The 17,349-nt window shown below is 39.7% G+C and overlaps 1 protein-coding gene across 1 annotated transcript in view; it reads left to right on the forward strand.

Annotated features, from left to right (window-relative positions):
* NXPH2 (neurexophilin 2) overlaps positions 1–17,076 on the forward strand; it is a 47,294-nt gene extending 30,218 nt beyond the window's left edge. Inside the window, exon 2 of the mRNA XM_014052663.2 lies at positions 12,558–17,076. Coding sequence (XP_013908138.1) covers positions 12,558–13,301 — 744 coding nt within the window. The 3' untranslated portion in view covers positions 13,302–17,076. The remainder of the gene's footprint in view (positions 1–12,557) is intronic.
* Positions 17,077–17,349: the final 273 nt, after the last annotated feature.

A 17,349-nucleotide genomic window follows, 5' to 3' on the forward strand; every position in this document is an offset into this window, starting at 1 on the left:
GAATAACATTTAAAAAGTAAGATAACCACTGTCCAAAACCATTAAAAAGATCAAAATTGCCGCTAGGTTCTTCTATTCTTTAATTTAAATTAGTTTTAAATTTTTTTAGGCAGTCCGTTTTTCTTTAAACAATAAAAGGTTCTTACCAGCTGAAAAAACTTCTTCAAATTGCCCTGACTTTGTCAGTCTTAAAAGACTGGAATTTTTACTGCCAGACGAAGACTTTAAACCTGCTCTTCTCGGAGATTTGCGATATCCCCGAGATCAGCAAGATGTAATCTTCCTGTTCACCATCTCTTTGGGATGATTTAGGTCCGTTAGAACCCCCCAGCAATAAAAGTATCGAGTGCGATCTCAGAGCTTTGAGATCGCACGTCGTCTCGTCACGGCATCCAGGCTCCGCGCCAAGCTGATCTTCTTTTCTGAATGAGCCTTTGTGTTTGTAGAGATATTCTTCACCTAGCAACCCCATTTAGCATTGTCAATTTGACTGCCATGGTTTCAAAGGACAAAATCACATGGCCATGAGAGGCTTATGATTTTACTTCCCCTTCAGTCATTAAGCAAAGTGATGCATTCACTAAGTGAAAAAGCACATGACCCTGACTATTTTACTTCAACCCTCTCTGTTAACTTTGCAAATTTCACCCACTTTTATCAAAAAGCAAAACAAATGTTATTATAGGTATCCCAATGTGGAGGCAGAACGAATCATGTTTTCTTAATAAGATTTCCATCAAAGCCAGATGAGTAGCCTGTGAAATTGTTGAAATACAATCAAGCTATTTCCAAATGTTCTAATTGGTCTTCATAATAATCATGAAATATTATGTTTTAAAAGGGGAAAAACATGGAAATAATTTCAAACGTAAAATGCACGATGTTCTCACTGTAATTCTATGCACATCTAGATAGTTTTCAGGCATTGAAATTAGTGAATGCAGTCATTAGTCTTTTGTCAACAAGTTTGTATAATTTGCTGCTACTTACTATGAAATCAGTATAACTTCACTTAAAAGAAAAAGGACACTGTTCTTGAACAGGGAAGATAGATGGTTTGAGAGGGAAATGAAGGAATCTATGCTAAAATGGAAAATCCTTTCCTCAAAAGAAGTAAAGGTCTTAGACACAACTTTTCCCCCTTTTTTATGCTGCTCCTTCATCAGTCTCCAAGAAGATCAAGGCTACTTCACAGGATAACCAGTGAGGTCACTCTTAACCATTCACCTAAGAGAAGGATTAGGAGAGCAACGAACCTTATTGACTCTCTGGCTACATATTCTGTATTTTTCGTTCCATAAGACACACTTTCTTGTCTCCCAAAAGTGGGTGGAAATGTCTGTGTGTCTTATGGAGCAAATATTGCTGAAGCCCCATCCACCCGCCAGCCCCCACCCTTTGGCCATTTTTGGCCTCCATGCACCCCCTTTTCAGCCTCCACATGCCCCATTTTCAGCCTCCACGCAGAGGCCAAAAACAGGGCACAGAGAGGCCAAAAATGGAACAGAGGCCAAAAACTGGGCACGCGGAGGCCAAAAATGGGAGTGCATCTTATAGTCAGGTGTGTCTTATGGAGCAAAAAATACGGTATATATCTTCATCGACATAGAGAATAAACTTTGCCATGAGTCAGAAATGAAAATGTAAGCTGAGAAGCAGAATGCATAGGGAAGAAAACAAAATGGCTGACAAACAATATTGAAACTTGGTAGAAGTTATTGGAAAGTGAGGGTAAGCATAGAAACTTTCAATAGTATTGGAAGGAGATGACACATTTCCCTTAAAAGCCTTACTTCAAGATTGGGAGGCTGATTCAAGTGATAAATGCCATTGTGCTATTTACCATCATGAAACAAGAATGAAAAACGAATAATACCAAAATCACCTGAGATGGTCAAATTCTCACAAAGGTTTGTTGCGATCATCTCTGAAACTTCATGAAACAATACTGGAATTTTAACTAAATAAACAAATTGAATTAGGATTCTGTGTCAGCCATATAGGGGTATTGCAAGTGCTTTGATGCTGCTAGACGCTGTTACCAATTTTTGCCTTGGTTTGTTTGGGCCATTTCAATAACAGGCAAATTTCAGCTGAACGCTGTTCTACTTCAGTGGACCGTGCTTTTTGGGTTTCATAACCTTGCTCAGGGGTGGGTTTCTCGCCCCGTTCCAACCGGTTCGGTTGGAACGGGGCCGGCGGCGTCCTCGTGCACGCACGCGGTGCACGCATGCGTACTAGCATCTGCGCGACGCTCCAGCTGCTCCTGGAGGATCGCGCAGGCGCTGTATGCGTCCTGCGCATGCGTGGAAGCGCAGAACTCGTCAAAACCGGGTAAGGACCGCGGGTGGGCGGGCGTGCCCTTCGCCATTCCTGGAAGTTACTTACTTCCGGGTTCGCCGACCAACCGGTTCGCAGGGACCGCCGCAAACCGGTTGAAACCCACCCCTGACCTTGCTGAGGAAAACAGAAATCTATCTATCTATCTATCTATCTATCTATCTATCTATCTATCTATCTATCTATCTATCTATCTATCTATCTATCATCTATCTACCCACCCACCCTATTACACTATCATCTGTCATATGTGTACGTATTTAAATTGAGTTAGAGACAATGGATTTTTTGAAGCAAAAATATTATCTTGATTGCTTATCTCTCATTTTGCACAATACTTTTAGAAGATTCCAGCTGCATTTTTTCCTACTTCTGCTTTCCAATTCTGGTATGAATGTCTTGAATCTGATCTGAAACAATGGTATAAATATTAATAAGAGTCAAAAATTGTGCAAAATGGAGCGTTGGCTTACCTGATACGTCCATTCTCTGGAAAAGTGGAGACAGCATCCATGTGTCAGTTATTCTCATGTACCATTCAATAGAACTGAGTGTGCAAAGTTTAAGTCCCGCCTCTTCCTGCTTCCTTCCCCAGCTTTTGTGACTCAGCTACCTACTTGAAAAGACGTGCTATTGCTCTCTCGTAGAATAATTCATCCTTTCGTGGTTTTTCTTCCTTAGATTAGCTGATTATTCTTCCTTACTCTCCTTTCTTTCATTTCTATGTTTTTTTCCTCTGATCTCCTTCTGTTCACTCCCAGTCCTTCCTGAGTTTGGCTCCTTTTGGAGCACCGCCGTGTGCACCAGCTCCAACTGCGATTGGCAGCTGTTGACCTCCGGAGGTCATCTGAGGCTGCAGATGCCCCTGAACGTCCAATGTGAGGTTGCGGGAGCGTGGTTAGCCGGGGGGGGTGGGTGTTGCTGCATCTTTGGAGGTCCAGAGCCCCTAAACTAGGCACAAAAAGTTGCAGCCACCGTTTTGAATTTGACTTGAGTGGCAGCCACCATTTTGAAAGCTCCAGCATTCGTTCCTCTTGCAATTGGGGGCCCTGCCTTAGGAGTATTCCTACCCAGACCATCAGGTTTAGGAAATTCTAGGGGAAAGGATTAGATATCTTTCCCTAAGTCCAGGAGGCAAGCCATATACAGCACAAACCTCTCAAGCCTCTCTTTACTATCAATGAGGCTTGTAACACAGGGACCCAGTGGGGCCTCCTGGTGTGGGCTAAGGGACAGGCCCAGGCGTGCCTGTCTAGAGGATCTACATTACTGCAAGGCCTTGAACTGCCACATTGTCTACTGGCAGTTCAAGATGCACTCTCTAATGGCCATCCAGAGGGATGATTTTTTCACCTCAATAGATCTGACAGAGGCTTATCTCCACGTCCCAATCCATCTCGAGTACCAGCGGTTCCTTCCATTTTGTTATTGGAGGGAACATTATCAGTATCAGGCCCTTCCATTTGGTCTCTCATCAATGCCCAGGTTATTCACCAAGCTGTTAGCAGCAATTGCAGCCCACCTGCGGACACGCCTCATACAGATTATGTGCTACCTGGATGACATTCTCCTGTTGTCCAGGTCATCCGAAAGGCCCGCTGGGATCTGGAGGAGAACTTGAATGTCCTCAGAACCCACAGCTTCTCCATAAACTTGACAAAGAACCACCTAGTACCAACCACATGCATCATTCAACTAGATGCTCTCATAGACACCCAACAAGGCAGGGTATTCTTATCCAGGGAGCATCAGCAGAGCCTCACGGAGTTAGCTCTACAGGTGAAGAGGCAGTGTCGTGTCCAATCTTTCCAGCTGTCTCAGTTACTAGGCAAGATGGTCTCATGCTTTGCGATCATGCCCTGGTCCAGACCCCACAGCAGGCCACTCCAGTGGCTGCTTCTACCATTCCAAAAAGACAACAGCAGCTGTTCATCAGTGAGAATCCTCTTTCCTCCGAAAGTCTACAACTGTCTGACCTGGTGGACTTTGAAGGCCATAACAAAGGGATCCTTGTTCCAGGAGCCCCACCGGGTGATGATCATCAACAACACCAGCCTCCTAGGCTGGGGCACTCATTCCAGCGCAGATCTAGCACAGGGCCAATGGTCCCAGACAGAACGGCAACAGACCATCAACTTCCTGGAACTGAGAGTGATCCACCTAGGCCTACTGCACTTCCAATCAGCCGTTGAAGGGAAACACATGTTGATCCTTAGGGAAAACACGACTGTGAAAGCCCACATCAACAGGCAGGGTGGGACCAGACCCAAATGGCTGATGATGTAGGTCCAGCGACTGGTATGGTGGGTGGAAACACATCTCTCCATTCAAGCCGAGCACATCGCAGGCTCAGCCAATGGAGCAGCAGATTGGTTGAGCTGGTTGCAAGTAGATCAGGTGGAATGGGAGATCCACGCATCCCATTTTGGGAGTTAACCAGGAGGTTCGGAGTACCAGTGGTCGATCTCTTCACCACCAGCAGTAACAGGAAGATGCCCAGATTCTATGCAAGGTACGTTCTCCAGACATGGAAGGGGCGGATGCCCTCTGATGTTGTTGGCTTCCAGGCCTTCTTAACACCTTTGGATCATCAGAAAGATGTTGGAGGAACAGGTGGAGCTGATTTTGCTGGCACCCCACTGGCTGTGCCTCCCATGTTTTTCAGATCTCCTGTCACTGTCAACAGCTCCCCTGTGGAGGATTCCTCCCTCCAGGACATCTCTGACTCAGGGAGACATAGCTCATCCAGATCCTCAGTAGGTCAAGTTGACCGCATGGAGGCTGAGCAGCACTCAATGACAGCAGAAGCCTTTACCCAGAGGTCATCAACGGGATTCAAACAGCAAGGAGGCCATCAACAAATAGAATCTGCAATGTCATGTGGAAAGCCTTCTGCTCATAATGTCGGCCCAGGAAAATAGCCCCTCCACAGGCACTGACATGTTACATCCTTGACTTCCTGCAGGAGGGACTGTCCGCGGGCCTACCGCCTAACATCCTTCAGTGACAGGTCACAGCCCTATCTTCTGTACTGTGTTCTGAGCCCAACAAGTCCCTGATGCACGAACCGCTCATCAAGCAATTCCTGAAGGGCGCCTCCAATTTACGTCCTCCCACTGTCCATCCTGGCACCTGCCCCTCGTCCTTCAAGCACTCAACACAAGTCCATTCAACATGTAGCACAGCCACTTTGGTGGCTTGGGGTACACAGGCTCCCTTACACAAGTTTGCAGGGCAGGCACATGGACGTCACCGTCCACCTTTATTAGGCACTACCGGATCGAAAGGTACGCATTGGCTGATGCGGCTTTTGGGAGGAGGGTATTACAACAGGTCAGTATCAGACAGGGTATCTCATCCTGGACAGTTTCACACCCGTAATCATGGACAAGCTCTGGTATGTCCCACACATGGATGCTGTCTCCACTGGATCAGGAGAATGGAGCATTGGCTTACCTGATACTCCCATTCTCTGGAAAAGTGGAGACAGCATCCAGCCCCATCCTTGGGGTCCGGTCTGTTGTTCTTGGAGAGATCATTTCTGTTTGAGCACGTCTGCATATTAGTCCTTGTCAAAAAAGCTGGGGAAGGCAGCAGGAAGAGGTGGGACTTTGCAGACTCAGTTCTTTTGGATGGTACATGAGAATAACCCACACATGGATGCTGTCTCCACTTTTCCAGAGAATGGGCATATCAGGTAAGCCAACGCTCCATTTTGCACAATTTTTGACTCTTTTTATTAATATTTATATCACTGTTTCAGATCAGATTCAAGACATTCATACCAGAATTGGAAAGCAGAAGTAGGAAAAAATGCAGCTGGAATCTTCTAAAAGTATTAGTTAAGGGTTTGATTATTGCTAAGATGAATACCCTCAAGCTAAGTGGCACCATTTACTTAAGTTTCCCCCAGTTCTGCTGTATATCTAGAAATTATTCCCAATGTACTGACGGATAAGAAAAAGAGGGCCCTTTTATATCCATTATCCTGTATAGATTTTATATGACTTTCATTCATTCTTTCTAGATGTTCTCTCTTCCATCTGTTGGATGGTGTTTTGAGTAACAATTTTTAAAAATACCATAAAAGAAAAAGAAGCTTTTAGGAAAACTGAGCACAATTTATAATTATCTTCCTTTTTCTACCCTCATGTTTAAAGTTGCTACTAACATTTATCAGCTCTGCTACCTTTTCAGAAAGTGATATATTACATTGGAAAATATTAATATCTACAATTAGTATATTGATATATAGCTCACTTCTGTCATTCCTCGCCCACTTTCTATCATTTTCCTATTATGCTGCTCTGACAATTTCCTAAATATTCAGAAGATATATGGTTTTGGTAGAAGCTTTATCACTGATGTTTTATAGAGTAGGATCTGCATCCAGTATTTTAGCAGAGATTTTGGTGTACCTAAACTTCTAAAAGCTAGATAGTTTTTTTAAAATGTTTATTTACAAACAGAATATTTCATATGCTGCTAAATTTGTTCATGAAAGGGTTCCCTCTGTGCTATTTTTCTGCTATGGGGTAGCTTGTCATTTTGGTAAACTAAAGGTGACAGGACAGAATTAACACAATCCAATTATCTAAACTATTGAACAAGGGATTTTTAGCCACTTTTCATTAGTGAAATAGAACTATAAATACCTGAAGGTGATTTATCAATTGTTAGATACGAAGCAAAATTTGCAATCTCAAATGCTGTAGGGAATTGACTCATGTAACTTATTAGACCTATTTGTAAATTCCAATTCCCACCTGGATTTTGGATTTACTTCTACTGAAAACTCAAACACAACACACTTTTTTTTTTAAAAAAAAGTCTCTATTAAATTTCAAAAACAAACATTAAAATACAAGCTAACATAAATTGATTATGACCTGAAAACATTTTTGGTAAAATCTCTACCTTTCCTATCTTGTATGCTAGATCCCTTGAGAGCTATATCATACAAATTATTGGAAAAGATTTATGCCTTTCGGGGGGGGGGGGGTTCTTCTATATATGAGTCTCTTGCAAATATGTCATAACTGAATTTAATTTTCCCAAATGATTGAAAAGCTTTCTTCTCTTTTGTGGAGCATTAACTCCATTTATATTCCAAGTTATATATTTATAATCCTTATCTGGTCATAAAGTCCAACCCACTCGTTGGCTGTGGCCTCTATCTCCACAGCCAGCTTGGTGTTCTGTGTCCCCTGTTGCATTTTTTCCCTAAAATTTGTGTATTTGTTGAAGCTTGTCCTGATCAAGTGAAAACTTGTATCAATGGAAACTATAAGGAAAACACTCTTAAAATTATTCCAAGAAAAGGATGAGAATAAGCACCTCTAAAATTTTCACTCAACAGGATTTAGGATTAGGTATAAATTAAGCCTTTATTGAATGGTGACAATTTAATTACTCCTAAACAATTGAAAAGGAGTCCTTTTTTAGCAATAAACAAAAACTTCTTTGTCAAACCTTTGATGCAGTTCCTGTTTTAAAAAAAAAATGGTAATAATGATGTTGGAAAGATTCCTTGTCGATATGCCCAGAGGACTTGAGTAATGCCTAGCTGCAATATCCTCTGCCATCTTTTCTCAAATAAATCCTAATCTCCAAGCAGAAAAATCAGATGAGTTAGAGTTGGAAGGGACTTTGGAGGTCTTCTAGCCCAACTGGTGTAACTGTGTGCCAGTTATGTCCTTTCCTAGACCAACAATCCCTACTCATAGTCACTCATGCCCAAGTCCCATGATGGTGAAACTGTGGCCACAGGTGGCATGTGGAGCCATTTCTGTCGGCAGATGAACCGTTAGTTCCAGCATGCAGGAGTGTGCTGGCCAGCTGTTTTATGGCCTTCCGGAGGGGCCAGGGAGACTGTTTTCACTCTCCCCAGGCTTCAGGAAACCCTCCGGAGCCTGGGAGGGCTTCGGGGGTTGGGGGAGGTTGGTTTCAACCTCCCAAGGCTTCAGCCTTCTTCCGCCCTCCCCAGGCTCCGGGGGCTTTCCTGAAACTTGGAGGGGGGGAAACATCCTTCCCTAGCCCTCCGGAATCCAGAAACGGATCATTTTTGAACTTCTAGTTGGCCTGTTTTTCACCCTCCCCAGGCTCTGGAGGCTTTCCTGAAGCCTGGGGAGGGCAAAAATGCCCTCCTGCAGGCCCTCCAGAAGCCGGAAATGGATCATTTCTGAACTTCCAGTTGGTCCGTTGGGCCCACTTTTCATCCTCCCCAGGCTCCGGAGGCTTTCCTGGAGCCTGGGGAGGATGAAAACTCTTCCCCTGCTTGGGGGTGTGTGTCATGCACGCATGTGCGGGGGTCATACACGCACACACAAGTGTGTGGATGCATTGCATTGTGGATGTGGGGCACATGCACAATTTTGGCACACATTTACAAAAAGGTTCACCATCACTGCCCTAGTCACCTTTACTATTGCAACATGCTCTAAATGGGGCTTCCCTTGAAAAGCATCCATAAGCTTCAGTTGTTGCAAAATGCAGTGGCTAGCATGCTTTTGTGCAGATCCCGGTGTGCACATGTATTGCCTCTCCTGCAGGAGCTGCATTGCTGCCAATTTACTTCCGTGTGCAATTCAAGGTGCTTGTTGTCACCTGTAAAGCCCTTCATGGCTTGGGATCAGGTTATCTGAAGGACCCTCTTTTGCTGGTCACAGCAACCCGGCCCATCAGAGTGGGGAGGCAGGGAATGTTGTGGGTCCCATGCCCTAAGGAGATACACCTGGTTGGATCCAGAAAGGCCTTCTCTGGAACATCATTCCCACAGAGATTAGAATGGCCCCCCACTCTAACACTCTTCTGGAAGGCGCTGAAGACCTGATTGTACCAGGGGGTCTGGGGAACCAAGAGCTGGGTGGAGCCCATTAAATGGCTCGTGTGATGTGCTGCCGCTGGGGGTGTGGGGGATTTTATTATATTATATTAATTTATTTGATTGTTTTATTCTATATGAGGTTTTATATTCTGTAAGCTAAGGTAATTATCAGATCCGCACAAGATAATTTCACCATTTTCCAAATCAGATGCATTAATCCATCTATTTGTGCAAGTCTAATAAGTCGTCAGTGTACCTTTATTCTATCTGCTTATGCCTAATTCTACCTTTAGGTTGCTTTATGTTGTCAATATATGAGTTGTACCGATTGGTGTACTTGCAGTTCATTTATTAAATTAGGAAAACCAGGAAAGAGGGCCAATGCAATTGTTTCAATATAGCATTATCATGGATCATGATGTCATTGTTGGTGGAGGAAGCTGCTTTTTCCACTTGTCACGTTATCTAGAGGATAGTGTAGATGAAACAAACTACATGTGATTCATTTTTAAAGGTGAAGGACATGGAACTTGTTTTCACTATATCTGGCTATTAATGTGCCTAGGTTCCGGTATGTTTTAGGTTCTGTCAATTAAAGTTTGCCATGTTATGAGACCCAGAAATGGGTCTTTTCTTTTAAGGTGCCTGCCCTTTGACACCAAAATCCATTTTGCCCCAACTTTGTTGGTCTTTTGGAAGGCTTTAGAGACATGGATGTCTTCCCAGGCTTGAGGTCTGGGAACTTAGTTGAAACCCATTCATAGTCCTGAATGTATGATATATTGTTTTCTATAACACTTCTGCCTTTATAGATTTTTTTTAAACAGTTATCCTATATAAAAATATTATGTGTTGTGCTATTATATGTTAATTACCCATATAAAGTTGCTATGGTGAGATGGGCAGCTATATTAGATACATACATTAAGGAAATTGTTTCGAGACATTTACCTATAGAAGAGAAATAGTGTAAGTGTACATTATATGCCAATAATTTTTCAACGTAGACCACCTTTCCTTGAATGATTGGGTGGACTGGACATTAACATTTGAACCACTGTAAGTCCATATATTTGCCATATGCTAAATAAATAAATGCCAATAATATACCATGAAAGTGTTTTGCTTATATCTTAACACAGATGCCTTGAGAGAAATAAGGACTGGGTCATTTTCCAACCAGACTGTACTTTTGCTTATGCACTGATGTGACTAAAATTCACTCCTAGTAGAATTTGGTACTGTATTGCTGCTTATCTAAGGCAAGGCTATATTGTAAAAAAGAAAAGAAAAAGAAATATACCTGAGTATCTTCTCTCAACATCAAATGTCAACCTCATTTTGTAATTTGCTTGTGTCATGAGGCAGAAATGGGGGGGGGGGAAGGGCTATAAAATATATATTAAATTTTTGAAAAATGTAAATTATTGAGGACTCTGAGTAAAAAGTTCAGAAACAGACTTATAGAAACTGAAATATTTTTCACATGCCTTGTAAAGACTGGAAGATAGTAATAAACAGAAGTCGTATGAAGGAAGGGTTTTTAATTAAGGAATATGGAAAATTCCATGTTAATATTGCTTTGTACTATTGAATTGCAAAAAAAAATTATTTGGATATTATGCAGACACACATAATATACTAGTTTTACATAAGAATACATTGTAATAACAATTACAATCACTTTAATAAGAGATGAAACTGTAATCAAAATATTCTTATACATATTCACAGTTAGATTAACCTAGAATAAGCATTAATTAAATCACAAAATCCATTAATATTTTAAAATAATGTACCTTTTCCAAATACAAGATGCTGCAGTTCACATACAGAAAAATGAGTAATCCAATCCTCATAAAAAAGAAAATTAGCCCACTTTTAGGACAAGTTGACTAATAAAACATTTTAATCACCTCTCAGTTCAGAGTAGAGGCATTTCTAGTTTTCTGGAAGGATTAAATAATATAGTATCCCTCCTCTTTCATTGCATATCAAAGTTTTATGAGCCTTAACTCTTACATTTAAATGTGATGGGATAAATATACAAGGTATATTGTCATATAGAAACAATAACAAAATTATATAGAAGCAATAAATAATATTTAGTAACTCTTAAGCAATATTAAGTAAGCGTTGTTTAGTCCCTGCTCACAGTTGCTCACAACCCTAGTCACCTCCCATATTGATTATTACAACACACACTGCATGGGGCTGCCCTTGAAAAGTATCCAGAATTGGTTCAAAATGCAGCAACCCATGTGGTTTTGTGCAGGCCTAGCTGTGCACATGTCTCTTGTGGGAGTTGCATTTGCTTCCGATTTGCTTCTGGGTCCAATTCAAGGTGTTGCTTGTCACCTTCAAAGCTCTACCTGGTTTGGGACCAGGTTACTTGAGGGATCATCTTTACATGGTCACATCTACCAAACTCACTAGAGCGGGGAAGTAGGGAAGGTTACAGGTCCCCTCTCCTAAAGAGTTACATCTAGGGGTGGGGGGCAAGAAGAAGAGCCTTGTTTATGGTGGCTCACTCCCTATGAAACATTTTTCCTGTGGAGATAAGATTGCCCCCTGCTTTGACACTGTTTCACAAAGCCCCGAAGATCTGGCTTTGGCAAAGGACCTGGGCAATCCAGGGTGGAATGGAGCCCATCAAGTGGCTTATGGATTAACTGAGGGGGGAGGGATTATTGCATTTTATTATTTTTATATTAGTTTTTTTAATCTTTGTAAGCTTCCTAAAATCATTGTGAGTGAATTGGTTGGCCGTGTAATTTTTTTTAAATAAATAAATTATTTTACATCATATATTTTTGAAAAGGGAAAGCACCTTTTTATACTAGTACAAGAAGAATATTATCAAAAATTTGTGATGCACTTTGCAGGTAAAACTGCTGTGTTTAACATTGTGATTCTTAAAATATTCATGAATGAATAATTCACGAGTGCTATCACTTATTCATGAAGTACTGCCAATTTAAATATTTATTTTATTTACTATGTGTATATACTGTATAGTCCTCTTGTAAAACAAGGAGTTTTCTGTTTTATAGTAATGTCTTATAATCTAAAATACATGATACAAAAATAAAATGAATAGTCTCACACGTTTACATCATAAGATTATATAAAGAGAAGGTGTAATAGTTCTTAATGAGAGTTTGAGAAGGAAACATGAATAATTTGATTAATTCACAACTCTAACAGTTATAAGAGAAGAATAACATCTGAATAGAATCCAACAAGACTGAGCTCAGTTAATCTAAACATTGTACAATAGCTCAGCGATGTTGTAAACTTTTGTGTACTTTCTTTCTGAAAAGAAAGCAATGATTAAAAAAATACCATATTTATGTTTCTTAAGTTCTTTTCTCTTTCTCTTTTGAAACAGATATTCTGTGATGCTAAGCAAATCATCCAGGCCACAGACTTATTGGACTGGGAGGATAAAGATGCTGCGGATACTTTGGTTGCTAATGTAGTCCATTCTCGGATCATCAACCCTTTACGCCTTTTTGTGAAGCCCTCTCCAACAATGAAACATGGGCGGCTGCCATATTCACACAACACGGACAACTTTTGGGATTGGCTATCCAATATCACTGAAGTTCAGGAATCTCTTGCACGAACTAAACGCAGACCAATTGTGAAAACTGGAAAGTTTAAAAAAATGTTTGGATGGGGCGACTTCCATTCTAACATCAAAACTGTGAAGTTGAATCTTCTGATAACAGGGAAGATTGTCGATCATGGCAATGGAACCTTTAGTGTTTATTTTCGGCACAATTCAACAGGCCTTGGAAATGTTTCTGTAAGCCTGGTGCCACCTTCCAAGGTGGTGGAATTTGAATCGTCCCCTCAATCAACTCTAGAGACTAAGGAATCCAAGTCTTTCAATTGCCGAATTGAGTATGAGAAAACTGACAGGGCTAAGAAAACCGCATTGTGTAACTTTGACCCTTCAAAAATCTGCTACCAAGAGCAGACCCAAAGCCATGTGTCCTGGTTATGTTCTAAACCATTTAAGGTCATCTGTATTTACATTGCTTTCTACAGTGTTGATTACAAACTAGTGCAGAAGGTCTGCCCTGATTACAACTACCACAGTGAGACACCATATTTATCCTCGGGATGATGTACTCTTTCTTCATCAGTGACTGTTATATCAGGAAAAAAAAATCTGTCTGAAGTTCTAGTTTTAAATTTCTTAAGGCATTGTTCCTAATCAGGTTAATTAAGCAGCTTTCTTCTCCCTAAAGGAAAATTATCACTTGTGGGCTGGTTCACCCATGCATGTTCTTCACTTGGTGACTAGAACATCATGTAACAACTTGCATATGTCAATGAGCCATCATGATTGAGCACCACATAACATTTTTATAAGGCTTCAGATCAGAGTCCCTATTTAGCCATGCAGTTGTGATTTCATGATGAATCACTGAATGAGTGGACCAGCCTGAAGAGTTTGCAGTTATCATAAATATTTCAATATCCAAAAATCAAAAGATCACTTTTTCACAATACAGTACTTGTATTTAATTTCTCATTGTGTCAGATCTTATCAAATATTAATAGTATATAGATAAGTGTGAAAAGCCAAATTCTTTGCAAGGAAGAGACACAAATGATCTCTTACTAAGACTTGCTGCAACAGTAGATTCAGCTGGTAGTATTGGAAAAAAACATTCTTTGTTAGCATTTTAGAAATGTTAAACTGCCAGTGCCAGCAAATTTATCAAAGGTAATATTCAGGCTCTCTAACATGTAGAGATGTTATCAAAATGGATTCTGAAGGTAGCCAAACTTTTTTTTATGAGATTAGGGAGAAACATTGAGAGAAAGAAATCTCTCAGATGTACTGCCATGAATTTTGCTTAAAACTTAGGCAAAAATTCTATAGGAATTTAAAATTAGAAGACTTTCTATGAGATTTGCATAATTTGTTCATGAATGAATCATTCACAAGCAGTATTATTTGCTTATTAAATACCTACAACCATTCTAGCTATAATCTGACAAAACTGACCTTTATGTAACAATTGGGTAAGTCAGTTGCATACCTCTAAAGCCATGTTTATATCGGTAAAGTACATGTTGTAATAGGAGCAGAGAACTGGATAAAAAACTTTCTGTGGATATGTTTCCCACTATATAGCTTTGCAGACAGTGCCATTCTTCATGAAAACAAAAACGGATTTTGTTTTCAAAATCAGTGGGTACAAAGAACACATAGTTTGATAGGACAGAATTCTACTGAAATGTCCATTTAATGCAAAAATATTGAGAAAATGTGTTCTGTATTGAAACTGCTTTGTCCTTAGTCTAGTCATGCAATTCAGAAATTGGAGTGTCTATCAATTTTGCCATTCTGAAAGCATACTAAAATTAGAATCACAAGTTCTTTAAAGGGGGCTGTTTTCATTCAGTGCAATAAAGTATAATTCTGATTTCATTGAGATAATGTAGCAGGGATGATAATCTCCTTCTCTGCAATGGAATCATGTAGAGATACAAATGGACTTGCCTTTTTAGTATCATCAACCCTTGCCAGAATCATTATATAAAACCTTGAAGAAGAAACGTAACATAAAATTATGATGAGATTTTTACCACCTTGCTTTCATTGACTAAAATTCCAGATGACGTATATTTGTTTAAATTTTCAAAGCAGTGATTTTTTTCAAAATGAATGTTTTACATAAGATTTGCTTATGTAAATATTCACATTTTACATTTGGATAGGAATCAATTGGCTGAAATCAGGTAGCTTCCAGGTGACCTATTCATTAACTTATCTCAGACCTGGTAGGCTTCATCAATGAGATAGTATCATCTCAAACCTCCAATTACTTTTTAAAAAATTGTTAAAAATTTGCCAAGAACTATTTTCTTCAGAGAAAATTTAATTATATCCCTCGTTTTTTCCCCCAGAGGCAGAAATAAATTCTTTTTTCTCCTTTTTTCTCCCATTCACAAATCTGTTACACATTTTCTGGAGCTTAGTTGAAGAGATAGAAGAGGATACATGGAAATTGTCACTCTCACTAAACTTTCTGAGAACTTCATTCTCCACATCCGCAAGAGAAATGAAATGAAAGAGGCATATAAACTGTGAAACCTTTGTGCATTTTGGGATTGTCACATGTGATGATATATCACCCAAGTATTTATACAGCAGATTCTAGCATTTCTACCTATAGAAAGAGATAGAAGTTATTCATTGCAACAAAAGTAATAACCAAACAATTCTCACATTGCATGAAATCCCACTCAGCTACATTTGGGATTCAAAGGTTTTCTCTTCATAGAAGATAGGAGATTACTCTGTTAGCCACATACAGAGGCAGGCAGGCAAACAGCTCCATTTCATTATGCTATGAATATAATGCATTTTTTGCAAAATGAATGACAAACTTTAACAGCCTGATAATAAGATACTCAATAAATTTACCATCATATTGGAAGGATATGAAAGATTAAAGATTCAAACAGTTTTTGGAATAAATCCATGATGGCAGTGGCATCTGCAATCAAAGTATGAAAAATGAGATTTCTGCCTGTGAAGTGGGGGAGGGAACCCTCTGCCCAAAAGATCAAGGATCAGTAAGGAGATAAAATAGCTGCTTTCTGATAATGTAAGACCCAGACTATTAGATTTGCTTTGTTACAATCATCCACTTAAGAAGAGGAGAATTGAAATGTAATTTGGCATGTAGTGAGAAAGTAGCCCATTCCATATTATTTAATAATAATACTATTCGAGCTGTCTCACCTACATATCTGACACTGAGGGCTTCCTCTCCAGGATCTGGGGAAAATTGACATTTTTCCATGATTTTCAGCAAGGAGGAACTCCAGATTGCATTATAAGCACCTCCCAACCAGTATATCCCAGGCATTTAGATATCTAGTTGGTTCCTATCTTGACCCACACTGTTCAGCAGGAACATGTATGCTCAAAATCATTTTGTTAAAAGAAAGAAATGGTCTTAGAACTTAAGAGTTTGGAAATGTGTTTGTTTTCATGTATGTGATCAAAAACCTGATCACTTCCCTATTTTGTCTTGAAGAGATTTGCCAAATTAATTTTTCCCCAGCTTTTTCTTCTCAAATAAGAAAACTACTAAAGTAAAAACTTAACTAAAACTTCTAGTTCACATTTGTATCATGTGGCCTAGATCTGGCTGTATATAAGCTAGGATTTCTTGCTAAAATTTATGAGTTCATTACTGGGTGATTTTGTAATTTAGTTGTAAGCTGTTATTTTTGAACTTGTATTTTTACCCAATTCTGTAGCTACTTTAAATACAAATGAGATTGTTTATTGTAGAGTATGTGGAAATTATACATGTATATATACTTAGAAATGTATGTGTACAAATACAGAATATATGTGTACACATATTTCTATGTAAATAAAGAGAGTTGATTAAATCTGTCATTTGTTTAAAATAGATTTCCTTTTGAAGTACAGTACTTTTTCTCAATGTAGAAGTCTAAATAGATTGGCTGTAGATACAGGAAATTTATAACATCAGAATTTAGACTATAAGTATGTCTAAACTGATGTATGAAATTACTCTGATGCCTTAAAAATTATTTATAGAAATAAATGTATGCTAGGAAATTTAATTACATTTACTACCAACTTAACAGATACAAGCATACTCATTTTGCAACCATAGTTGGGAGTAGCAACTCAGATGTTAAATGAAACATCTCTACAGGTGAAACTTGAAAAATTAGAATATCGTGCAAAAGTTCATTTATTTCAGTAATGCAACTTAAAAGGTGAAACTAAGTTATGAGATAAGACTCATTACATGCAAAGCAAGATAGTTCAAGCCGTGATTTGTCATAATTGTGATGATTATGGCGTATAGCTCATGAAAACCCCAAATCCACCATCTCAGAAAATTAGACTATTACATGCAATCAATAAAACAAGGATTGCGCAGTGGATTGCGCAAGGTGGCGCAGTGGTTAAATGCAGCACTGCAGGCTACTGCTAGATCAACAGTTCAGCGGTTCAAATCTCACCGGCTCAGGGTTGACTCAGCCTTCCATCCTTCCGAGGTGGGTAAAATGAGGACCCAGATTGTTGGGGGCAATATGCTGACTCTCTGTAAACCGCTTAGAGAGGGCTGAAAGCCCTATGAAGCGGTATATAAGTCTACTGCTAT

This window comes from Thamnophis sirtalis, unplaced genomic scaffold (genome assembly GCF_051295495.1).
Source record: "Thamnophis sirtalis isolate CommonGarterSnake01/CBP01778 unplaced genomic scaffold, rThaSir2_p1.2 scaffold_1, whole genome shotgun sequence".
In the NCBI taxonomy this organism is placed as follows: Eukaryota; Metazoa; Chordata; class Lepidosauria; order Squamata; family Natricidae; genus Thamnophis; species Thamnophis sirtalis.